The sequence below is a fragment of the Rhipicephalus microplus genome, chromosome 6 (assembly GCF_043290135.1).
Source record: "Rhipicephalus microplus isolate Deutch F79 chromosome 6, USDA_Rmic, whole genome shotgun sequence".
Classification (NCBI taxonomy): domain Eukaryota; kingdom Metazoa; phylum Arthropoda; class Arachnida; order Ixodida; family Ixodidae; genus Rhipicephalus; species Rhipicephalus microplus.
In genome coordinates, this window is record NC_134705.1 from 78,961,081 (window position 1) to 78,988,101 (window position 27,021).

General features: G+C 45.2%; 1 protein-coding gene across 6 annotated transcripts in view; it reads left to right on the plus strand.

The window, feature by feature from the left end:
- The window catches only part of LOC142765331 (uncharacterized), a 90,674-nt gene that overhangs the window by 36,810 nt on the left and 26,843 nt on the right, over positions 1-27,021 (plus strand). For 3 of the 6 annotated variants that reach the window (XM_075866111.1, XM_075866109.1, XM_075866108.1), the window contains 3 exons: positions 10,614-10,802; positions 12,227-12,342; positions 13,002-13,154. In XM_075866111.1, the coding sequence (XP_075722226.1) occupies positions 10,781-10,802; positions 12,227-12,342; positions 13,002-13,154 (291 nt within the window). In that variant the 5' untranslated portion in view covers positions 10,614-10,780. Of the gene's footprint in view, positions 1-10,603; positions 10,803-12,226; positions 12,343-13,001; positions 26,571-27,021 lie in introns of those variants that run through there. The other 3 variants (XM_075866107.1, XM_075866110.1, XR_012884189.1) reach the window with 3 other exon arrangements.

Consider the following 27,021-nt stretch of genomic DNA (forward strand, 5'->3'; position numbering starts at 1 on the left):
ATGTGTTGATCTAATGGGCCACGTAACGTTCCAGAATGCGGCTGGTGTCAGTGTTAGCAGTTTTCTTGACCTGCTAGCTACCTATCTGACCTCTACCTATGTAGAATGGAACGGTGATGTTTATCAAAATAATGGCGTGTCAATAGGATCTTCGATTGCACCGATTCTGAGTGATTTGTTGCTTGCGAAGTTCGACAGGAACTTGAAAGAGCGGCTGTGTTGCCAGGAAGTTGTGAGGATTTTCAGGTTCGTCGACGACTACCTGGTGGTTTTTAAGTGTGAATCTGCTAGAGTAATGGGGTTGTCATCTGATGTCATTGAAGTTTTTAGTGACTGCTTGAGTCCACTCGTACTGACCCATGAACTCCCAGTGAACAACTCGATTCGCTTCCTAGACATGAGACTTTTGTTCAGCGTGAATCACGCATGCTGGATGTATGAGCCTCGCGCTATGAAACCGCTTTTGCCTTTTAAATCAGCGCATAGCAAATTGGTTAAGAGAGGCATAGTGAACTCCTGCTTCACTAATGCCCTGGACAGATCATGTTTCCATATGATGGAAACAAGCTTCCAAAATCAAGTTTAGCGTCTGAAAGAAGCTGGCTACCCGGATTCGCTTCTCATTTCTGTGGCAGAAACAATAAAAAAGAAGAAAAAGCCCAGAAGCAGAGAGAGCACTAATGACAGAGACAAAAGCAAACGTGACAAAGTCGCGGTAATCCCTTACAAGCACCAGCTATCTCACAAGATAAAAAAGCTCGGACAGCGCATGGGCGTAAAGGTCGTTTTTTCGGCACCTTACAAGCTCTCCCAGCTAGCCAAAATGACATGTGTAAACAATAGGCCCAAACAAGCTTGCACTGTCAGGCATAAAACCCAGTTTGTCAGATGTGACATGAATGTAGTTTATAGAATTCCGCTATCTTGTGGTGCGTGTTACATCGGGCAGACTGGGAGATGCCTAAATGAGCGCCTGCGCGAGCACGCACGCAATGTGCGCACTGGCAATGAGGGTTTTTTAGCTCAGCACGTCAGTAGGTGTGGCTGCCTTGCGCAGTTCGAAAGCACGGTCGTATTGTTCAGGCACAAAGACGATCATACCCGTATGATTGTCGAAGCGGAAAAAATGGCACGGGAACCAGAAAACTGCGTCAGCAAACCGTCGTTAGCTCTTTTAGATAAAGAGCTACGGTATCTGGCAAGTGGCGCACATGGTCCTTGAATCTGCTTTTGTCAAACGTTCACGTTTTGTCGATTGTTAAGTGCTAAGTCATCATTTTTTTGTAGATTTTCGTGTTTTCTGTTTCTGTTTCAGTCATATATATGTGGTTTCTGAAAAATAAACCTTCAGTTGATAGTCTGCGCTTGTCCTTGTATCTTCTTGTCGTCCGTGTTTACTACCGCGCAGTTACATACGTCGATCATGAATCACCAACTCGCCCAATCGTCCACCTTGATCATTCATGGTTTTTCCCTGTTAAATTCGCTCCAAAGCTATTCACTCCACGCATTCCCGAAAATTCTGGGTCGTTTTGAAGTCGCAATGTCATCAGGATTAAATTCGCAGGCGTCCAGATTAAATCGGCTGGCGGTTGGATTAATTTCAGTGGCACTTGGGTTAAAATGAATGGCACCTGGATTAATTTCAGTGGCGGCTGGATTAAATTGACTGGCGCCTAGATTAATTTGGCTGGCGCTTGGATTAAATTGAGCGGGAAAACCTGTAGTGTGACACGCAATATCCCTCTACACCGCTCTCTTTTTGTCTCTTGGCAATTGCAAACAAGAGCACCTCATTGTGGTAACTTTCTAAAACCACTGGTTAAAAAATGTTTATGGCAAAATACGACTTTATATTGTTGAAACGTCATTGTGGAATAACCTATCAGTGGAAGTGAAACAACATAATGCTTTCACATTAATGCTTAAACATCATTACAAAGAGCTCTATTAGACTACTGATAAGTTTCGTGAAATGATGCAAAGTGACATGATGTTAAACAAATGTTCTGTATGCTGACCGGGAATGCTATTACCAAATGTATAGAAACATTAGGTGTAATATTTCGTTAAGTATGCAAAACAAAAACGTGTTCAAAATGTAATGTCTAAGTTGGATTTTTTTCTTCAATGTGTTCAATATCTGTGTAAGTGACATGTTTATCAAAACAATCTGTATCTTAAGCTAAAATGTTGTTCATTGTAGAACTCTATCTCCTGCCTCAAATTTATGTATATCATAATTGCATGGATCCATACTAGCATTCTGCAAAGGATCCAGATGTTGCTAACATGTTTTAGGGGCGAAGCTCCTTAGGGCGTGGACTGTGCGTCCCCTGTATGTAGCCACCTCTAGTTTAGTTCTTGCAGTGTTCACTAGATAGTGGTACCGTCCCCTGTATGTAGCCACCTCTAGTTTAGTTCTTGCAGTGTTCACTAGATGGCGGTACCGTCTCCTGTATGTAGCCATCTCTTGTTTAGTTCTTGTAGTGTTTACTAGATGGTGGTACTTGTAGCTGATGATGAAAAGATGCAAGATGTTATAAACTAGAAAGCGGTACTTGTAGTTGATGAAAGACGCGAGATCTTATAAAATAGGAATGATGTCACATATGGCGCCGGCTCCTTATGGCGTGGCTTGGGCGTCCCTCGTATGTAACCACCAGTGGCACATACCCGAAATAGGTATAACACTTGACCTCCAAGGTGGTGCCAGTGAGAGATTTCTTCTGTGCGTTGTTTAACAATAAAAAATAGTGTTCAATGTACATGCCAATGGCTGCTAATGGGGAATGAGAGACATGAGCATTCGGCTTTTAGTCAACGCGCACGCTGCGATCCCCATTAGCAGCCATTGGCATGTACATTGAGCACTATCGGACAAAAAAGGGATGCTACATTATACTCGCTGGATGTAACCTCCTTAGCTTTAGAAAGGTTTAGCGAGCGTTGAGCCGCAGTGCCATGAATACAATGAACTTGTATATACCATGAATGAACTCAAGGTGGTTAAAAATGAGAAGTAGATACGAAGCGCAAGCCGTAAGAAAGTAAAAGCCGAATTCTCCTGTCTCTCATTTCTCATTAGCAGCCATTGGCATGTAAATTGAGCCCTATCTGACAGGGAAAGGTTGCTACGTTATACTCGCTGGGCGTAACCTCCTTGGTTTTCGAAAGGTTTAGCGAGCGTTTGGTTGCAGTGCCATGAATACAGTGAACTAGAATATACCATGAACTCGAGGTGGTTAAAGGTGGGAAGTGGACCCAAAGCGCAGGCCGTAAGAAAGTGTGCGTGTGCCACCTCTCATTTAGTCCTTGGAATGTCCGCTGGATGGCGGTGCTTCTATATGGGGAATATATGATAAAAAGATGCGAGATGGTGGGACTTGGAGTGTTGAATAGATGAACAAACGGGCACACAAACAGATGCATGGATGGACGCATGAACGGACGCAGGGGCGGATGCATGAAAGAACGCAGGGACGAGCGCACAAACAGACGCATGGACGGTCACACAGACGGACGCATTGACGGACGAATGCTTCGCCCCACTCTCCATCATTCACTCCGTGGATATGCTGCCATTTTTTTCTTTACTCTATTTTATTTATTCATAATAAAGTTAAAAGTTCAAAATTATGTGTACTAAATGCCTTCAGAAAAAGTCCACAAAGGCACTCTGTCCTCATCACAGAACTTATCCACACTGCACTGAACAGCAGTACCCGGCAGCATTCCAGCTCTGGTCACAGATCCACATTTTTTCAGGGGCCAACCTCCAAGTGGGGGAGGAGAGAACAAAATGGTTTTAAATTCAGAGTTCAGCACCTGCTGTCTAGCGACATTTTTACTTGTTTTTCAGGACAGTTGTATGTGAAGAAGTCTGCACTTTTAGGTGTGTCAACATCACAGAGCAAGTCACAGTGATGGCATATCATCGAGTGCAAGAACCGACAGCTGCACAAGCGGCTAAGTCAAAGACTGAACTCAAGGAATGAAAGCATAGGGAGGTTTGCATTGTTAAAAAATTATGTGACGTTATCCTGTACTTAATCTACTAGACTGCACTACCATTTAAGCTGAACACAGATGAATCACAATACTGAATAGGAGTGATATTCTAATAGTGAGATGAAAGACTGCAAAGTTGTTGCTAACTTTGTGTGGTTCGTCACCGCAGCTACACGTTTAATGAAGCAGAAGTGAATTGCGCAACAGGGAAAGAAGCATAGACCACCCTAGAAGCATCCAAAAGCTTTAACGAAAGACGGTGGTGCAGTATACGTATTGGGGATCCCACTTGCTGATGTGTAAAACAGTAAATGCTGTCAAGCTTTGAGAAGAAACTGAAGCTTTAAAACTGACACAAGCAGGAGTGATCGCAGTGACACCTGCACTAATTTAAAAAATATGCAATCTTTATCATAATTGCTATCATTTGAGTGGTCATGATGGCATCTGGTGGATCTACATGAAGCTAACCAAGCAGTTCACATGATCTGGCATAAAAGAAGACACAACAAGATAAGTATGATCATATCACATGTGCCAGATTAATAAGGTCAAGTTTTGCAGCTGACTCAACAAATAGTACAATCAAAATACTTTTCTGCACCGTTGGTCATTCACATCAACTTTGAGAAATATTGTAAAAAAATTGAAAGGTTATGGCTTGTAAAAGGCAGCAAAATCAGAAAAGGGGATATCAACAGTCTGATCTCCTTCTGAGCTAAAAGATGTTTGACAAAAAGTCAGTATTAGTGAGAGATAGTGAACCAGATTTACAGATTCATCAACCTAATAAATGGCAAAACAACAGCGAATTACGCTCAGGTTTACTGCTCCGGCCATGTCATTTAGCAGTTAATGGGCTAGTGAAGCAAGCTGATTGAGACATAAATCAGTAATTAAGCATGTGTTCAGACATCCCGGAAAGATGGAAGAGCTGTCTTTAAATGACATAGCTCATCATGCACAGCCCTAATAAGCATCTTTGGGGAGCACATCACTTATGTATTTTCACACACTGCAGCCTTATTGCAGGAGTGAAAAGAAAAAAAAAACAACAAAACATTAACATTCATAAACGGACTTTTCACTGATCCTACAAAGCAACATATTTCCTAGCCAACGTGACTGTGAGTTGAAGTGATTAACAGCCTGACAGAAGAGAGAACTAAAAAAGGTGAAGCTAAGTACAGAAAGAGAGTGAAAAGAAACTTTGACAAAAACAGTATACAGCTGTATTAAGAATTGAGGTTCGGGACTTGGTGCTAGTGATGAAGGAATTACGAAACTCGGCAGCAAGTCACAAAGGGCCATTCTCTTTTGTCAAAATGGCAAGCCAGCAGACACATTTAAAGACTGCCGGGTACGTTGGCACCTTCGAATTCGCCTCCACAGCCAACATTCTAAAGCAGTACGGCACCACTTCATGAAGGCGGGTTTACTCGGTAATTCGAATCTCATGGATACAAAGGTGACTCCGAGCGAATGAAAAGCAAATACAATCGTGATAAGATATAATATTTCTCGTATTAAAGTGAGGTTTCCTGTGGGACATCGGGCAATTCTAGAGACTTCATGCTGCAATCTGGCTACTTGTGATGACATCAGGTACCAAAATGGCCACTCAACGTCACAAAAACTAACAAATTGACTGCTTGTGGGTCTGCAATGGAGCACAGTGAGTAGCAGCCGAGCGAGTTTCACGATTTCTCACACAATCACATGACAAGGAGCTCATAATGTGTTACGATGTCAGGGCACTGTAGAAATGGAAACTAGGTTTTAAGAAACAGCATACTGAAATTACTACTTTTGCAGAGTGTACCAGCACTTTGCAGTACATTTTTTAGATCATTAAAGGTTGGTCCTTTCATTTGACTCGGGAAAATGAAAATTTTGCGGCCAGCACCCCTTTTATCAACCCAGGAGGTTCGAAAACAAGTGCTGCGAAGTGAAGCAAGCTTAAGCAGTTGCAAAAGACAAAGGATTTCTTGCATAGAGAACTGGGAGGACTGAGGTATTAAAATAAAGAAGTTGGAAATGACTAGAAGAGTGCTGTGTCTCACTGTATTATGTGCAGTCTCTTTATATACCACCTGTTAGCAACTTGTATGATAGGCCGCGGTTAGCATGCATTGAAAGAAAAATGTGAACTTTTCCAAGATCACCAAAATTTCAGAATGTTTTCGAACAATGCTTAAAAAATATGTGCCAACGACGTAGCATTGTACCATTTTGTTAGTTAGACCATTGAGTATAATTATGGTAATAATGTCGGCATAATCTGCATAAATCACACATTAGCTGAAAACCGGAGGTGTAATGATGTTTTTTCATGTTTTTCATGGAGCCAGAAGTAGCAGTGTTGCAAAGCGCCCATGTAATTTCTCGGCAAGGTGCTGCTAACAGATTACAAACTGTTCATAAACTGATCATTCACAACCCTACAGCTAGTGTAGCATTCCCTGTCATTAGCACTCGGCATACTATCATAATTCTTTTACCATATGAGAACATTGTCTGTAAAAAGGAATGCCGAGGAGGGTGCATTTTTAAACACTACATGCAACTTAGCTGCAGCTGGTTATTCTCTTCATTTACAGGACATTTGTCAATTAATTGACATGTAAAGAATGCAAGCTCGAACCACTAACGATTCCGAAATGCAGTTTTGATGTACACACTGCAGTCTTTCCTACGCTAACTACAGTGATTTGCAACATGGTGCTTACTCTGGGCACTCAATCGTAAAGATTCACAGATGCCTTGACCAAAATACCTGGCAATATTACAGTGAAGCCTAACTAAGCGCACGCATACCTTTTTATTTTGTAGCTTTCGACAAACACTCGAAGCTGTGGGTTTGAATTTAACTTTTTTTGTTGTTGTTTACTATATTCCACTGATTTCAATGTGCACTAAAGGCACTGTGCAACAGCTGCAATAGTCGCACTCTCGCTGGGTAGCATAGTGACCAAAGCTGCGCCTGCCCGAGCATCGTTTGCAAACTTGACTGTATCGATGGTCTCGTAAGCATGCATTTTATGGCTCTGTTCGGAACTGCGAAGAAAAAGAACTTACTGAGATCGGCATCCCAACGTGTTCTTAAATATTCACTGGATACTACTGTCCACTTCTTGGTGTCTCTTTCAGTCATTGAAAACTGATCAACACTGCCGGTGGCAGTGAATTGCTGTGTCGATAGAAGCATGCTCGCAGCATTTTTCGTCACACTTGAAGTTTCTACGCGTGCCTCCAAATGATCAGAAGGCGTTGTTCACGATCAAGATCGCCTCAGCGAATACAGCGCACTCATTTAGTTTTGTCTAGCAGCTGTCGACAGCATCGTCATGGGAACAGCCATGTTTGGTAACATCACGCACAAACGAATGAGCGCGCAGCTTTTTAGAGCCGCATGAAGGCGCCGGGCGCAGTGCATTGTGGGGTAGGTGGGTTCTATCCGCTCTCCTTAGTAAACTTGCGTGCGGGCACTGATTCGCTTCAATGCACGGTCAATTCCACCCTTGCTGACTGACCCGCCTTCGCACAGCTGACCCTTCGGTTGACAAGTTCTCCGTGAGGGGCCCAGGCAAATGTGTGTGCATTTCTTCTACGTGAGCGCCATCGCAGCTTCCCTGTGGTTGACCATATAAATGTAGCAGCTGAGTGGTGAGATGCTCCTTCAGCTCCAAGACGAGTTGCCTTGTGGCAGCATTTCACTGCTGAACAGGGCGGTGATCCATCCGATTGCGCATATCATCATAACTTCTGCGATGCCACTTTGCCTTCTTCCCGTAGAGAGGCTGTAAGATGGAGATTGTGTTTGGCGATCTTTTCTTGAACCAGTGTTTGACGCTTGTGTTTCAAGTCAAGGTACTCGCTCAAGCTTTTAAAGATGCTTCTTCGTCGCCCCTCTTGACTAAGACATGGTGTCGGCAGTTCGTCTCACGGCGGGCTTGCCAAGCAGTTTTCACTTCCGCATTCCTCCAAGGCTTGCGTAGCACACGTGTACATGCCTCTGCCAGACCATATGTTTTTGCATGACAGAGGACAAGGCCGCCACAAAGTAATAGGTCTCAGCTTGGTCTCTTAACGGGCTCTTCTCGAAGTCGTCTGCGACACCCAGAACGGATTGGCTGGGCACGTACTTGCCCTGTTTCTTCCGAAAGTGGTTGTGGGACGCCAAGCTACCCGCACAGGTTAACTCAAGTAGCAGACAGTTGTGGTCGCTGCCCAAGCTGTGTGTACCTTTTTCATCAATGTCCATTTGCCTGAAAAAAGCTATAAAGGCCTGCCGACACTAGGGCATAGTCAATACTCTTAGCACTACCACGGGCACATCAGGCTACCTGGCCATAACATCGTGGTTCCAGGTTTGTGACAACGAGCTCAATTCTCACTCAGTTTCGCAAACACATAGCGCCACCTGTAGACGCAGTTTCAGGTAATGTGAAGCCTGACTTTTTTACACGGTTGGTTGCGCAAAAAAGTGCAACTAGCTCATGCGAAATAATTTAGTTAAATATCAGGTATGTTTGGGCATTCAACACTCGGGAAAAGAGCTACGAATTTCTCTCCGCCTGTCGGACGCGTCACCAGACCGCCCTGAAGTGCATGCTGGTTCACTCGCCAGAACGATGGCGAAAATGAGAGCTGATTCAAAATCGTTCTGAATTAACGATGCTAGCATAAAGTATACAATACGTTAAGCATCTTGGATTCAATTTCGGCATCCCCAAATGCAAAGCTACAAATACCTGTGAAAAAAAAGCTCACTTGCTCTTTATTTGGGAGTTGCGGCGCGACGAAATAACAAACATCTTTTGCATTGTACCTGCTGTTCGCTTTAATGAGCTTCCTACTTTTCTGAAGCAAGGTTGGATTGACGGAAGGAGGTTGTCAGGTTTCTGGTTTTCAGAAAACTGCACCTCAACATTAACTAGCGGTGAGGGCCTATGCACATTCAGTTGCGAACGGCTCTCTTAGCATTATACAGTTATGGCCAGCGCGGCGATGAGGGCGTTCGTGGCAGTATTTTTTGCAGTGCTGCCTATGCAGAGTCTCATGTCAATTGCAAGTGCCTTCAGACTGTCGTAGCCACATGGTTGTAACTCTGTAGGAAGGGTAACGAAAGTTGTATTGAGCATAGGCATATGCAGGTTTCCTCTACAGGGGGGGGGACGAAGGTTCATCGCAGTGCACCCCGTCCCTATTATGTCAATCTGTGGGGTCGACTTTGCACCCGCCCCCCTAAATCACGGCGCCCCCACCCTATTATTTTAATATGTCAGGCTGTGTTTCCAACGGGACTGGCCGCACCTTTACTCCCCTCTTGTGCGCACACCTACTAGTATATTGAGGTGAGTGACCTCTAGACAGCTCTGCCACGCAAGTACTGGCAAATCATTGCACCTGCTGCATGTTTGTTTTGCAGGCGCTTGCGTGGCACGTGTGTGCAAGAGCAGACGATAATCAGCTTGATGTGCGTCGCATCTTTGCATAGTCATGTGAACCACGCAATATAATGCCCAAATACTGAAAATTGTCCTCGGGGAAAAAAAGGATATTAAGCTCTTTGCAACGCTAAATGAATCTTGGCGCGTATATCATTCTTCCCAGAGCTATAAGAAGCGCCTGCAACAAAGAGCACGCAAACGACAAATATGGTGACGTGACCCCTTTAATTCGGAGGGTTGACCAGCTGCCCCATAACATTCCAATTTTATTACAACACTGTATAGAAAGGAAGGGGGGTGCAAAGCAAATAATTTTCATTAACCCTCGAAGTAACGCATCTGTGCTGATTTTTGTTGCCTGTATCAAAACCGATCCATAACGGCAAAGTTTTGGTAGACCCTCATTGTCTTGGTTCCAAGTAGTTTTCTATTTTTTCTTGAAAGGCTATCCCATATGATGAACACAATAGCACACTTACACCTCAAACTTGAGAAAATGGCTGATGTTAACAGTCTCGAATACGTTGTGAATACCTAGAAAACTTGACGTATTGAGTGCTAAAAGACGGGAACATGAGAGAGAGGGCAACACAATGCGCTAACTTAAATTTTCATTTTCAGGAAACTCCAACCCATATATCAGTGCACAGTGGCACGACCAGTCTATCCACTAGCCAAGCGGAAAAGCCGTTTCCCACTTTAAAATGTCAAGTGACGGTGCACTTACACATGTGTCAGGTTCGGGAAAGATAATGTCTGCTTCAACTATCTCTCGGACATCTTTATCTTTATGCTTCGCCAGTACACTGCAGGACTCGTACATAGGTGTGCAATTGCATTCCACGCATTGTACTGACAAATGGCCATAATTGTTGTTTATAACATTAGGCTTGTGTTTGCAAAGACGATTGTTAAGGCATCTACCTGTCTGACCTATATTATATTACCACATGTGAGCAAAAGCGCATAAATGACCCCTTCTACACAATCCCCAAAATGTTCGCGATGGTTCTTGGAGTACCCGACAGCTGGCTTGCGGTGCGGGGCCATAAAGGGACTTATCCTGCCAAGCTTTTGTGGTGCTGAGAACACTACTTTGACACCCTTTTGACTAGCTATTTTCTTCAGATTATGAGTAGTTTTGTGCAGATAAGGCACTACTGCCACTCTGCTTCTACCTCCCGCCTGTTGGATGGCTGCTTCCCGAGGGCGACTGTCCAAACGGCATCTTTTAAGCTACTCCTCGAAAAACGACACCTGTACAGACTCTGGGAGCCTGCTGCGCCTACCGTTCTGTTTACCAACATGCCCAAAACATGGCACACCTAGAAAAAAGTTGTAAGTAGAAGACACTTGTGATTGTTGCATTAATGTAAAAGGGACGTTTTTCTTAGGTGAGGGAATGAAAAGCGCACTTGAACAGGCGAGAGATTCACAAGGACATAACAGTGGACTGCCAGAGTAAAGTTCATTCGATGGTGGTGGGGATATGGAGGTAGCGACAAAAGCAGTTATGGAAATAAATTTTATGAGACAATTGAGATGCTTTTTTTTCCAACAGTGACTGTGGCAAAGGTAACGTTCCGACCAGGTTTCAACAGAAGACTTGGCGCCGATTTCTGGTTAATCTTCCTTAAAACTGACTAGTATCAACAAGTTTGCAACTCATTGGGGAATCAATACAGATTCTGAAGTCGTCGTTGCAGAACCTCTTTCAAAATAATGGCCGTGAAGTTTCAGCAAAGCCACAGTACCCCGATCACAGTGCTCACAGCTAATGATACTCCAGTTAAAGAATTGCTGCCTGAAGGTTGCAATGAAATGTTATTTCATCAAAGGAGTTATTCTTGGTGCATGTATCATGCTTCCAGAAGGTATAAAAAAACATTCAGGAGGCAGCAAAGAATATCAAACTTCCAGGAGGCAGCAAAGAACGAGCTAGCCACAAATATGGTGACACCACCCCTTTAATTGGGAAGGTTGACCAGTTGCTCTGTAACATTTTATTTTATTACAGAACTATGTGTCGAGGGGGTTGGGGATGCTAAGCAAAGAATTTTTATTAACCATCGAATTAACACATCTTTGCTGATTTGTGTTTCCGATATCAAAACCGTTCCATAATGGCATAGTTTTGGGTGAACCTCATTCTCTTGGTTCCAAATATATTGTTACGAAGTAAAGGAAAATAGACAGAATCAGCTGATAGGTGCGCAAGTGTGCCAATCAGCCATTGTGATTCTCGCCTGAGGTTGTTCCTCTGTAATTGCGTTTATACGGAAGTCACTGACCCCGTAACATATTGGTGGAGGTGCTGGGTAGCCGTCATTGATGGTTGACATGAATTCAGGCCTTATTGGGAGGTGGGGGCCTGACATGTGTGCGGTGTATACTGTCACCTGATAAAAGGTCAAGCCAATTCTTGACAGTGTAAGGTCCTCTGGAGGCACTTGGCCTTTCTTCAAGTTGTAATTTTGAATGAGCTCTTTCAGGGCTGCAGCTCCGTCAGAGCCCATTTTCTTTGGCATGTTTACCAAGTTTGTCCCACGTGTCAAAAAGATCAAGCACATAGTCGCAATGTCCATCATGAGCTCTTCTGTTCATCTTTTCTTGAAGTCTTTCTGAAGAAAGACTCTGTGCAGAGTCTTGATGGGATCAAACCCCTGGTAAGCAAATTTTGAAATCAGGGCCTCCCTGTCAACCTGGGTCAATTAAAACCTCCCAAACTGGCCAATGACCCGGTAGGCCTGTTTGTCATTCAGGCGCACCAGCCCTCCAACGCACATTTTGGATGCCCAATCCATCAGGACGTTCACCGGGCAGTCTTTTGGTGGCTCTGGCGGTTGGACATACTCATCTGCTGGAGCAGGATTTGGAGGTGGGTTATTTTCATTTCGGCGGCCTCCGTCGTCCCCTCCAGTTCCGGTTACGGGGTCAATGACAAAAGTCACTCACCCGTAACAATATTTTTGTATTTTTTCTCTAAAAGCTATTCTTTTTGATGAGCACAATGGTACATCTATGCCTCAGATTTCGAAAAATGGCTGATGTCAACAGGTGTGGACACCTTGTGAATACCTACAAAACAGTTGCAAGTAGAAGGCGGTTGTGACCATTGCATTAATGTGGTAGTGATGATTTCCTTTAGGTGAGGGAATGAAAAGCGGATTTGAACAGGTCACAGATTCACAAGGAGGTAACAGGGAACTGCCAGATTAAATTTTATTTGGTGGTGGTAGAGACATTGAGGGAGTGACAGAAGCAGTTTTCTGTCAAAAAAAAATTTTTTTTTACAGAACTGACTTTTTTTTGTACATTTACGGTGGCAAAGGTAAGGGTGCGACCAGGTTTCAACAGAAGACTCGGCGCCGGTTTCTTGTTAATCTTGAGGTGGCGGTTTTACTGTCGCCGTCTTGTGATTAGTTTCTCCTGAAGCCACCAGAAGAAGCCACTAAGCTACGTTTGGAAAAAGCTCCGCCGTTGTAGCGTGCGAGGATGAAGAACCTGTCCCTGCTATAACTAATCCATTCTTTTCAGGGGCCCTGCAGCTTCCATGGTGGTCGACAGCGACCATGGCAGGGCCAGGGAGACCCCCGAGCGCGGCTGCTGCAGGACCAGGGCGGCAGGTGCAGCACCAGCAGGGAGCAGGCAGGACCAGGCTTTTTGACCGAGGGCCAGAGGATCAGAAGTGTACAGCCATTAAGCTTATAAGAACGGAATTTTCGTTTATTCTTATTACATGATGCATCATAACGGGTTACAAAACTCAACAAAACGGAATTAAATGTGTATAGCTTAAAAACAGGTAACGAAAAGGCTGAAAACAGGTAGTGTGTTATGGCAAATAAAACTGTAAATTTGTATATAATTAAAAAACCTGGTATCGCTCTCGATAAGAACTATTTACATAACACCTATGTGGCTACATAATCTTGGATTATAGGGTGGAGCCTTTTACAGAACATTATAAAATGTTGAGCCGCTTCCTCCTCCTCTCCACACACACTAAATAACATGTCTGTGCCTTCGTATTCGGCTCGATAAGTCTTAGTTCACAATACTCCTGTTCTGACCTCGAACAGCAAGAAACTACCCCGAGAATCATCGTAGATCTTTTCATTTGCAATTTCCTGCTTGAAAGTTCGGTAGGTTTCTAGTGATGATTTCATAAGCATTCCAATCTTCCACATGTCCCTCTCTGTTTCCTTCACCTTATTTCTAATCGATGTTTACCTTTGGCTCGGTATTCCGCTGTTCTCTAAATACTTGCTTGTTAATTTTCGAGTTCACTTCCTCCATTTTAGTATAACATTCTTTATCTATAAGTAGCTGGGAACTTTCCTAGCCCAACCTTCCTGATAGTAGCAGCGAAAAGTAGCAAAGGTGCCACCTGGCGGCATCCACGTTTAAGGTGTCGCTGGAGCTTGGCCGGTTGCGCCTTTAGAGTATATGCTAGTTGACTATACGGAAAGTGTCGTGAGAGGCTAATTTATCCCCGTAGCAGCCGACAAGACAATTCAAGAAGGGTATAGCTCCCTCAGAACAGCTACTGCCTCGAAATCGAGGCTTTGACGCACACTCGTCTGGTCTGCAAGAATCGTTAAATAAAAAGGCAAAAATGATGACCACAACAGAACAAAACATATAACGACGTTCTGGCATCGAGAACGTGAGCCTTGTTCACATTGACAGCAAAGGGTAGAAGTGTAGCATTTCAAGTCTACAACACGTGCCCTAAACATCTTGCATATGCGGGGGGCAGATTACCATTCGTGCTGTTGAGCGTGCTTTTTCTTGTGGGTATTGTTAGTGATTCCACATACAATCTTGAAGTTAAGTTCTTGGTAGCGACGACACGTGCTTTACCCCCGTTTATCTCGTGACTTGAAGCTTGCGCATGCTCGGCGAGGGCATTTGATGACACCCTCTTGTTTTTCAGATCATTGCTGTGCTCTTTCAGCTGTCTCTTGAAGTTACTGGATACACAGATGTACACACATTCGCAGTTCGCGCTCAGTACCTCGTACACAACACCAGGAAGGCACTCTTTTTGTAATTTGTCTTTCACATTGACAAAGCTTAGCTTGCACGTGGGTACATGAGCTACGTGTACATCGTACTTGCATAGAACGTGAGCCATAGTATCACGACAGGCACGAAGGGTATACTGGATTGTTTCAAGCATTGTGACGGGGTGGTGGGAGGTCGTTCAAACTTGCGCTCCACGGACGACACAAAAGAAACCGGGTAGGCACTTTCTGACAGGTCACGGCACACACGTTCTATGTCAGAGGATCCGTGAACAGACTTGGTGCAAATTCTGTGGGCACGCTGTATTAAGGACGACAAGACGGGCCTCTTGTGTGCTGCAGGGTGTATTGAATCGAAGGGCTAATAACAGCCACTGCGCTTCTTTTCTAAAGGCAGTGAAAGAAAGCGCAACACCATCGTGTTTCACCAGAACATCCAGAGAGGTCAACTGTTCATTATTTTCTTCCTCAAAAGTAAATGGAAGGAGCTCTTCGATGGAGTTTAGGCATCGTGTGAATGGCTCTAAATATTCTTTCTTGCTGATGCAAAAACAGTCATCAACTTAACTAAGGAAAATTTTCGGGGCTGAAGCGAACGATGAGAGTACTCAGCGTTCCACAGGCTACCACAATACAAATGTGCAGTAACAGGTTTTTTTTTTTATTTAGGAACTTGGTTAAGGATCCTAAAATGTTATACCAGTGCAAAGAAACGCGTTCGAGAACATCTAGTTGGCGCACTGACGGCATGCGTCGGCTCAGTGCAGGGGCCCCAACAGTTACTCGAGTCGGTTACCGTGTGTTTCGTACTCTAAAGAACTTTGTCCGGCGCTGTGTGGTGTACATTAACGCGTCCTTCATCACGACATCTTTGTACATAAAGTTGGCAATGTAACAGGAATGCCCATGGGAGCTCAGTAGCGTGTGACAAGCGGTTCCCACAAGGTGTTGCCCTTTAAGTAAAAACATTGGTACTTGCGACTTGACATCATTTCAACGTCTCTATGGTCGAAGTCTGTCATCTGTCATCGCAGAAGTAGAAATCTCCAACTATTTTAGCCCTGCAATTTTTTTTCCCAGCACCAGGCAGAGGAGAGCCGAAACTCCAATGCTCTTTTTCATTTTTTGTAGCACATTAAATCGTCAATCTCGGATTCAGAGCTGAAGCGTTTAGCGCACGTAACGGTACAAGATCATGAATCACGTGGATTGCGGTTAGCTCCAGGCACATTTTCATATAAAGTAGCATAAGCTACAGTTAACTGCGACTTCACCGTACTTAAGAGACCTTTTTATGCATTACGTGGACCGAGCTGCTCAATTTGCCTTGCATTAGGCGGTTATGAGCACTGGCATTTTATCATTTGTTCTAATGAAACCAGCACACATGTGTTATTTTCAAGGGCAAAATGCAAATTCATCTCAGCTGACTTCATGAACCTTGGTCTTTCTGCACATATATTTCTCTGCACTTCCTTTAGTAGGGCCTCCCAACTGCCTTTCTCTTAATAAATTACCACTGAAATGCCAAAGCCCAATAATTGTGAAACTTGTTCATATTACACTGACGTTAATGCTCATGCAGGAGGAACACACTTCATGCATTGTGAAATGCCAATACATTTTTTTATTTGTTTCACATTATAAACACTGTTATCTTGATCTCCTAACCAGGGAAGAAGTTGGCTTTGGAAAACCTTAGGTCCATATCTATTACATCATGTCTCGGGAAAGGTGTGTGAGAGATTATGAATGCTAGGCAACAATGTTATCTTGAAGAAAGCAACTTAATGTCCGACACAGTGTTAGACTTCGGGCCACGTGTTTTGACAGGACATTCCCCTGCTTTTAAAAGAGGGAAGTCTTGAGCAACGGCCCCAAGGCGGGAGAACACATTTCATGGCTATCAGCGAGGGGCTTTTGACAGCGTAAATCGCAAAGGGATAGTGGATGGACTAGCCGAGGCCAACTGTTGCACGAGGACATAGTGACTAGCCGAGGCCAACTGTTGCACGAGGACATAGTAATAAGTAGAAAGCTTCCTCAACCAGAGAACAGCAGTTATGAGACTAGGCAATCATGAATGCAAGGTCACTTTTCTTCCTAGCAAAGGTACACAACGAGATGCAGTCATTTCATTTACTTTTCAATGTAGCCACGATAGGACTGGCTAGAAAACTCCAGAAGTTTTCGAACATTCGACACTATATATATGCAGATGATGTAACAATATGGAAAATGAAGGGCAACTTGGGCAAACATAATATAATAGAAACATACTCAAAAGGAAGGGGATCACCGTGTTACCAAAAAATTCAGAACCCATTCGCCTCGCAAAAGACAAGAAACAAACAACAGATACAGGACTCTAACTTTAAATCAGGTGTGAGGGTAAGGTTATTCCGAAAGGTCAATGCTTAGGAGTGTCGGGAATGTGGCTACAATCGAACAACAGATGTCTGCACACTCTAACATTTTCGTTATCACGCCTATTCAAATCTATCACCAGTGATAGACGCTTTTGGATCATCTATTTTGCCATCTATTTTGACTTTCTAAAAGAAGTTAGTTCAGGCATTCAACTTTCGGAATCAATTTGAAATTGCCCATTTTAGCAAAATAGTGATTTTTGATAGGACTTTGTGCAAACTAATCCGCGTGTCTTGTTGAAAAAGTGCAGTAGTCTGGCGAACTTCACAGAAGTGTGTACCCCTAGTGATTATGCTTTAGCAGCATCTAAGTTCTGTATTGAAAGGAACCTTTGCAAGCCAAATATCGAATTGAAGTGTCAGCTTTGCAATTCGACTATGTTGAGCAGTAGTACTTGCCAGAAATTTCTTCCAGATCTTCAATAGAGAGCTTTTCTTAGAAGTCGGGGAAAATTTGTTTTGTTAAGGTACTTACGATTGTCTGCCGTGAATTAAAAGTGTTGAGGTGGCCTTCTCTGACAGCTTCCAGCAGCTTTTGTTTTGCTTGCATTGTTATATCAGATGCAAGGTAGCATCTAGTGTCACTAGTCGCTCCTAAGGCGTCTTCACAGACGCATGGGTGCGCACCAGCACTGCAAAAAACATACACTGCTCGAAACTGTCTTGCAACCCCACCTGAATCGAGTGAGGGTGAGCTTAGAGTTTGAGGATGATGGCACCTCAGCTTGAAATTTTATGGAGACCATGTTTTGCGTCAGCTTGAGACATCCACATTCTTTCATGGGTTTGTCTTGTTTACGGCCTCAAGTTGTTTCTATATTATAACACCTGGAGACTTTTATTACAAAAAAACAAAAATTTACTGAGAAAGTGTACTAGTAAACGTGTCTCGCAAAAAACCATGCAATGCTTCACTGCATGGCATGAGCAATGAAGCAGCACCTTGGTTCGGATTTTCTTTGTCTATGTGAAGAGAAATATTTTGTACAAAATGATTTTTTATGCTATTCCTGGTTCATTTATCTAAAAATGTATATTTTGAATTTTCTTGCTTCAAAGTTTTTTGCATATAAAGGGCTGTTTTTTCCATTGTTTACCAGCTGGTGGCCAAAAATTACACATTTCACATTTTTATTCATTGTAAAATATTTTTGTTGCTTTGCAACATATATTTTTGGGGAAGAGCATTTCATTGTGCAAAGTTTGGTATGATGCAATGCGTGCTGGAGTACTTTTTAAACTGGCAAAAGCGATCGACGGCTGCAGTTCTGATGGAGACGGAAATGTTGTAGTCTTGTGTGCTCACATTTGGATGCACGTTAAAGAACCCCAGGTGGTCGAAATTTCCGGAGCCCTCCACCAGCCTCTCATAATCATATGGTGGTTTTGAGACATTAAACCCCACATATCAATCAATGGCAAAATCGATCTTCCCGAGACATGTGATAAACAACCATTTTCCCAAGGTACCGGGAGAATTGAAAGAAATGAGAAAAACAACACAACAGATTATTCAAATAAGACACAACAGGTTATTCAAATAATAGCCTGGGGGGCTCATATTCTTAGGGGGGTGGGGGAGCAAGACCTCCTTAGACTCGTGAGAAGCCTGGTAATAAGCAGAGTAGTATACAGACTCCATTACCATGCCATGAATGTGGAGAAACTAGAAAAGGCTGAATAAATAATAAGGATGGCATACAAAACACTTCAAATGAGAAGCTTCTATCCCTTGGCATACACAATTAATTTGATCAGGTAGCTCAGGCCCAACTCATAGTGCAGAAGAGCCAATTGACGCAAATTCCAGCAGGCAGAGCTCTTCATAGGGTCATGGCTTTGAAGAATGCATATGCACACACCAAAAGACCAAAGAGCTACTCTGCCCAGAGCAGAGATTTGTATGGGATATCACCAATGCAGTATAATCTTGTTACAACGAATTCATTTACAATAGACATACAGTTACTGCATGCTAAATTGCAGCATTATGCTAACCATTTTATTTGTTCAATTGATTGATATTCGTTTACTTCAGATTCTTATACAACGGATATTCGAATATAATTGACTAAAATGTGAAGCCAGCAAGGTGGTCGACTCCTTTACAGGGGACTTTTCTACCGTGGACATCCAAATTAAATAACTGCTTCCTTCAAACATCGCTTGGCATACTTTTAGGATGGGAATAGGGCCGCAGATATCAATGTACCGATTTAAGAATGAAGGCCACATATCTCTGGTCTGTTAGTGATGAGTTAGCTTTAGCTACGGCGACGAAAATTTGTTGCTCAGCGGAATTGATTTCGCGTGTTAAGACACTGACGCCTGAAATGGCGAACCGCTGTGCCGAGCGGTCGATGCGGGGTGAGCTTGGCTGGGGTCCGCTACCGATGTATAAGATTAGCGGTTCTAAGGAGTAAACAGGCCACGGGATTCTTGCTTGCGACAAAACACATTACGGCTTTTTTGCTTTTACATATTCGCTAGCGCAACGGTCTTGCCCGCCAAGTTCGGTGTGGATTGAGTTAGGCCTAGACACGACTTGAAGCAGAAAGCGCGGCTTCGATGTGTATGGCCGTGGTGCCCGATGTTTCAAAGTACAAAAATCTGTCCTACGGTTGTCTTCGTCGCAAAGTCCAAAGCACTGATAAGCAGAACCTTCTTGCCAACGAGTCAACGCTATGACAATCGGTTCAAGACGCGCACGTGCGATGTTCGCGACAAGTGTGGCGTGGGATCGTAATCTCAAGACCACGGTGTAAGAAGGAGAGGTTACTCGACGCGGCGGGCGAGCGCGGCGAAACTTGGTTCGGCGCGGACGTATGCGCTCGTAGGTGGCGCTGCTCGAACGGGGGCCATGTACTGCGGGTTTTCGGTAGCCACGGGCATGGAAACGTGCCTCGTACTGCGCCGTATAGTACGCGCGCTTGGATTTCAGTGTCATGAATTTATGGACACTTCAAACGCAAATACCGTTTAGAAATAACAGAGGTTCTTTAGGGACGTCTCGGGTTAGTATGTGAATTTTGAGGCCGAAGCGCACGCACGCTATTTGGGACGCGACAGCGACCGTAGCTTAAACACTTCTTTGCGAAGACGCAGCCCCCGCTGCGAGTAATTTATGCAGCAATATGAGCAATTAAATAAATGTTTCGGTGCACTAGTGCTATCCACTACGGTGCGACTACGGCATACGAAGGCAATTTGAATTTCGCTGAACTCGGGCACACATGAATCAGATATCTACTTCAGTTTTGCGCTGTTTTGCAACATGTTTTCACAGTAATCCATGCCTAATAAGCTTGTTCGAACATATACGTGTTTATTGCACTGTTTTGCAAAAAATGTCAACCAAGAAATATCGAGGAAATCGCACACCATCAAACACCAAACACCGTGCACCAAACTGTTTAGGACGCTTGTGCAGTCACAAGTTTTGACAGTTTTCTGAGCTTGTGTGTCTTGTTTTTCTTTTCTTTTCTCTGTTTACAATACTGCCTCACCCGAAGGCCCACATAATAATGCAAGATTTTTGCAATCACTTCGTCTCTGTGGGTGGTGCAAGGAAATGAGAGCCAGTTGTTATCTAATATATGAGCAATGGTCAGCTCATAAGCATTCCTTTGAGTACAATTTCTTTGAAACTCTGCTTCTGCTGCGCGAAGTAAGACAAATATGTTAGTTGTGGGATGAATGAGCTTCCCAAGGGTCTTACAGTTTACGAGGGCTGCTTCAGGTATCTGCGAGTGGGCAACAGGTCTTGCAAGGCCAAGTTTGCACGTTTCGCACGTTGTGCTGTTAAGCAACTTCCGGCACAGAAACCCTGTAACGTAGTAAACTATGCAGTCCACAATTTCAGCCAAGGCATAGGAGTGGTCATAAATAGCTTCCCACTCTAGCTCCTCACTAACATACCCATCAAGCCTCTTCCTAAGTTCTTGGAGCTTACTTTCCCCTGGAGACTCATCTTTGAAAGCTGAAGTGAGCTCTGCTAGTGTTAAGCATGGAGCCTCTTGCCCAAGCTCAGTTTGACAGTTGCCGAACTTTGGTGGTTTAAGCAGACTGTACACACTGAGCATATTGTAGAGCTGTAAAAAGGTCGGCATCGTGGGGTGCTCATTTTGGCCTCCGGCTTGCCGAATGATGCCGAAAAATCTTTCAAGGACATCTTGATTCATTTTCCCGCTAAGCACCTATGTAAAACCACACTCATTTAGCAGGTAGTTCGAAAGGCCGAGAGCAGACATGATCGTTACGCGAAAGCCGTCAGCTGTCGACTGTGTCAGGAAACTGGTGTTAGGTATTTTGCCATCAACAACCATTTGCTCCCACTCATTCAGTCACTTCAATGACGATTCCAGAACACTGAAATCTTTGCACCCACACTTAAGACCTTCCTTTGGCACCTGCCTGTTCAGTGCATCGAACAGGCTGTTCATGCGCTGAGTGAAGTCCACTGTCGCTGTGACGTCACATAGGCCAGGGACAGCCCTACTTAAGTAAAACTCTAAACCCTTAGCAACGCTGCGGCTGAACACCTGTGTAGCCAACTTCACTCTCATTTTCAAAGTGTTCGTCGGGTTGACGTGAGCATACGTCAGCTTAGGGCACACCTTCAAATAAGATGGGTTTTTTTCGTCTTCAACAAACTGTCACAGAACGAGCGCTAAACAAGAGCGCGCCGCCAAACCCTTGCGACAACGGGTGGCAGAAACGCCGCGAGGTAAAAAGAAAAAAAAAGAAAGCAAACATCCAGGGCTCCCGGGCGCGCGCTCTCCCTGCAGAAGCACGGCTTCGCAGACGATCCTCCTCACCCCACATCGGCGGCCCAGCAAGGCCGCGATTTTTCTAGAACGAAGGAGGCGGGGTCAGACCGAGTGAATCATCCTCCGGAGAGGGCAGTCAAACCGTCTCGCACCTCTCCCCAGCCTTCGTTGCGTATCGCGCCGACGAAATGACGAGAAATTTCTGGAAGGTGGCGCGGAATGTATTTAATCGAGCGGCCGAGACGAGAAAGCAGGAGAAGACGGAAAGTTAGCGCCGGAGCGCGTAGGGATTCCGTCGTGGAGTCGGCGAAGGTTCTGCCCCTAGTGACAGAACAGGAGGAGACGGAAGTTAACGCCAGAGCGCGTAGGGATTCCGCCGTGTAGTCGGCGAAGGTTTGTCCGTAGGGACGAAGCAGGAAATGAAGAGGATTTCCACCTGAGGGGTGAAGGCTCGAGCTACAGGCAAGAGCGTGGGTTTACCGCTATCGAGCGAAGACGCGGGCAACAGCTGGGTGTGTGAAGCCGACGGATTTCCGGCGAAGAAGTTGAAGTTTGAAGAGTGGCCAATTGAAGACGGGAGGTTTCCTGGAAGAGAAACTTCGAGAGCTGCGGAACGACAACAACGCTGGACTTTGAGTGAGTGATTCTCGGAAGAGTATCATTCAGACTTTTGTTCCAAGGACTTTGGACTGAATAGGTTTTATATCTCTTTAGTCTTTAAGTGTCTTGGTTGTTCAATGCATGCGACTGCATTGTAGTGCGTATTGTTGTCTGTGTCCGTTGTTTCAATTGTGGCTGATTGTACTGTGTAGTACGCTGTTTGATTGGTGACGTATTGCATGCAACTATTGTGGAGTGTGCATTTTTGTGTATTGTTTTCGATCTGCCATTATTGAGAATATAATTTGTTTGTTTATCAACTCTCGGCTCTGTCTTGTTCTTTGGGCCACAGCCGGCGTCCGCTGGCGCGCCAAAAAGGAACACTTCTAAATTGTCCACGCTTTCGTGGTGCGGTTCGGGGAGCCGATACTTCGGCTCTTGGAATTAGCCCGGCGATCGCCTCGCTAATTAACGGGACATGTGTTACAATTAATCTGGCGTCCGCGACAGGACCCCAAAGTAGTGAGAAAGAGCCTCGAGTTGTTGATAGTGCTATCGGAACGATTTTGTGTGTTGTTCAGTGTTCTCGTTAACGAGTGTAGGGGAGTGTTCCGATAGACTGATTTAGGCAGATACTTTTTGCACGCGGCAAGGTTTTATTTGAGAGTTTCGAGACACCATGGATCTCGAAAAGTTAGTTGCTCTTGGTGAAAAGATGGGTCTTTCTGGCGCCGAACTACGGAAGTGGGTCACCCAGAAGGAAAAAGAAGAAAAAGAGAGAGCCAAAGAAGAAAAAGCAGCCGAGCTGGAAAGAGAGAGGTTGACGGCAGAGAGGGCCAAGGAAGAAAAGGCAGCTGAGTTGGAGAGAGAAAGGCTGGCCGCTGAAATGGCGAGAGAAGAAAGAGAAGCAAAGGAGCGACAGCTGAAAGAAGAAAGAGAGGCAAAGGAGCGACAGCTGAAAGAAGAAAGAGAGCAGCAATTGAAGTTGGAGTTGGAGAGAGAAAAGTTGGCAGCCGAAAGGGCGAGAGAAGAAAGAGAGCAGCAATTGAAGTTGGAGCTGGAGAAAGAAAGACTGGCAGCTCAGAGGGCGAAAGAAGAAAGACAGGAAAGGGAACGGCAGCGGCAGCACGAGATGGAACTCGAGCGGCTCCGTTTGCAACAGCGAAGTGAAACTGCCGTTCAAGCTAGAGTTGAGAGCAGCGAACGGGAAGATCACGGCTTCCGCTTGAACCCAAGCAAGCTGCTCGTAGCGTTTGATGAAAGGAAGGACGACCTAGACGCGTACCTCCACAGATTCGAGACGATTGCGAGGAGCCAGAATTGGCCGGAACAGCAATGGGCAACTGCTTTGAGTACTTGCTTGAGTGGTGAAGCGCTCAGTGTGTACGGCAGGCTGACGCCGACCGATGCAGCCAACTATGCCAAGGTGAAAGCTGCTTTGTTGAAGCGATTTAGATTTACAGTGGAAGGATTCCGGGACAGATTTAGGACAGGAAAGCCAGCTGACGGTGAGACAGCTACGCAGTATGCCGCCCGACTTTGCCATTATTTCGACAGATGGATTGAACTTTCAGGGACAGCACAGGAGTACGATGAGCTTAGAGAGCTCCTGATTAGAGAACAGTTTCTTACTAGTTGCCACCCAAGCCTGTCGCTGTACTTGAAAGAGAGGAAGGCTGAGTCACTTGAAGGAATGCTTGAATTGGCTGATCAATTCTTGGAAGCGCAAGGTGGAACTAATTTGGCCAGAGTCAAGAAGGAGTGTCCCGATGATTCGAAGAAATTGGCTCCCGAAGAAAAGAAGCGTGCACCAGAGAGCATTCCGCGTTGTTTTTTGTGCAACCGAGTGGGTCATCGCGCGAAAAACTGTCGAACGATCTTTACGAGCCCTACGGTAGTGAAATGTTTTAAGTGTGGTCAGACTGGGCACAAAGCAGATGCATGTCGAAACGGAGCGAGTCAAACTCACCAGGTATCCTGTGTGCAAGCGGCACCGAAATCTGATAATAATGCCGTCACCGATGGATTCGTAGAGTTGAAGAATGGGGAGAAAATTCCTATTGTGGGTGCTGTAATGTCAAAACAGCCAACCGGTGTTACGAAAGGAATGCCAACGCTGCCTGGAAAAGTTGCCGACAAAAAGATTACGGTGTTAAGAGATACCGGCAGCTCCACTGATATCGTGCGGAGAAATTTGGTACGGGAAAGTGAGTTGACAGGCAGAACGAAGCCGGTTTGCTTAATTGACCGTACAGTTCGGATGCTTCCCGAAGCAGAGATTGAGGTGGAAACCCCGTACTTCAGCGGGAAGGTTACTGCTTTATGCATGACGACCCCCCTGTATGACCTTGTCATCGGAAACATCGACGGGGCGCGAGGGCCAAGTGATCCAGAATGTTTGGGAGAAGACCCGAAGTTAGAGCCCTCGCCAACACAGGGGCCGCGAGATACTGTGGAGGAGCATCCCGTGACGGATCTCACTAGAGCCCAAGGTGAAGCTGCGGCGCAAGAGACAGCGAAGGAGAAGACGATCGTGTCGAATAAGTTCACAGGCCGAGCAACTGGACGTACGTCGGCACGACCTCAACCGACTGACAGTGTAAAGGAGACGGAGTTGGCCAGCCGGGCAAAATGTAGAGGCATTATCAAGCGGGTAAATAAACAGACAGGACCCGTCGAATGTAATGACGCGTTAACGGTGTCGGAAGAGACAACGATGGCTGATACGACGCCTCAGATATCGTCGTTGGAAAGGGCTCGCCGAAAAAGAACGTGGAAGCACAAGAAGAGATCGAGCGAGCACCGCAAAAAGGGGCGCAAGCGCTGTTCGAAGTACTCAAGATAGGTGCTGAGGTGGAATCAGAATGTGTTTGGCAGGGCTGAGTGACATATGTTGTGTTAATGTTCTCGTTATCCTGTGTCTCAAGTGTATGTCGAGCGAGTCAGTGTTCTGTGCGATGATGTGATGTATAGTGTTGTATAATTGTTGTATAGACAGAACTTTGTACGTTTGTATTGCTTGAAATGTGTGATGAAGTGTTGTAGGCATGTACCTGTGGCTAAATTTCATGTGTTGTGGAATTGAACAACAATGTACGATTGTATTAAGTGATATATTGTGAATGTGAAGTGTCATGAGCGACGGATTGTGTTACAGTCTGTGAGAATGTGTGGTGACTGTTCGCGCTCGTTTGTGTGGTTTTGAATATTATGAGATAATATTCTTAAAGTGGGGGGCAGTGTCACAAAACGAGCGCTAAACAAGAGCGCGCCGCCAAACCCTTGCGACAACGGGTGGCAGAAACGCCGCGAGGTAAAAAGAAAAAAAAAAAGAAAGCAAACATCCAGGGCTCCCGGGCGCGCGCTCTCCCCGCAGAAGCACGGCTTCGCAGACGATCCTCCTCACCCCACATCGGCGGCCCAGCAAGGCCGCGATTTTTCTAGAACGAAGGAGGCGGGGTCAGACCGAGTGAATCATCCTCCGGAGAGGGCAGTCAAACCGTCTCGCACCTCTCCCCAGCCTTCGTTGCGTATCGCGCCGACGAAATGACGAGAAATTTCTGGAAGGTGGCGCGGAATGTATTTAATCGAGCGGCCGAGACGAGAAAGCAGGAGAAGACGGAAAGTTAGCGCCGGAGCGCGTAGGGATTCCGCCGTGGAGTCGGCGAAGGTTCTGCCCGTAGTGACAGAACAGGAGGAGACGGAAGTTAACGCCAGAGCGCGTAGGGATTCCGCCGTGTAGTCGGCGAAGGTTTGTCCGTAGGGACGAAGCAGGAAATGAAGAGGATTTCCACCTGAGGGGTGAAGGCTCGAGCTACAGGCAAGAGCGTGGGTTTACCGCTATCGAGCGAAGACGCGGGCAACAGCTGCGTGTGTGAAGCCGACGGATTTCCGGCGAAGAAGTTGAAGTTTGAAGAGTGGCCAATTGAAGACGGGAGGTTTCCTGGAAGAGAAACTTCGAGAGCTGCGGAACGACAACAACGCTGGACTTTGAGTGAGTGATTCTCGGAAGAGTATCATTCAGACTTTTGTTCCAAGGACTTTGGACTGAATAGGTTTTATATCTCTTTAGTCTTTAAGTGTCTTGGTTGTTCAATGCATGCGACTGCATTGTAGTGCGTATTGTTGTCTGTGTCCGTTGTTTCAATTGTGGCTGATTGTACTGTGTAGTACGCTGTTTGATTGGTGACGTATTGCATGCAACTATTGTGGAGTGTGCATTTTTGTGTATTGTTTTCGATCTGCCATTATTGAGAATATAATTTGTTTGTTTATCAACTCTCGGCTCTGTCTTGTTCTTTGGGCCACAGCCGGCGTCCGCTGGCGCGCCGAAAAGGACCACTTCTAAATTGTCCACGCTTTCGTGGTGCGGTTCGGGGAGTCGATACTTCGGCTCTTGAAATTAGCCCGGCGATCGCCTCCCTAATAAACGGGACAGGTGGGACACAAACAAGGTGTCATAATGTGCCCAATGCACTTTCCCCTTGGGAGTGGTTAACACCTTCTGGGCGTGAAGGCGGTTCCTGGCACACTTAATTAAGTGTGGAGCATCTGAAAAAACGTACACCCTTCTTTTTTCGTCCTATGGGTGCTCGAACGAGTTCCTAGAGTTTTCTAGAGAACCGCTCACTCCAAAGTGTTTTCACATGGATCTGTTCGTAGTTGCGCCATCGGAAACAATAGCATCGACATACGTACCCGCCTCTTCTAGGAGAGTTATGGCTTTCAG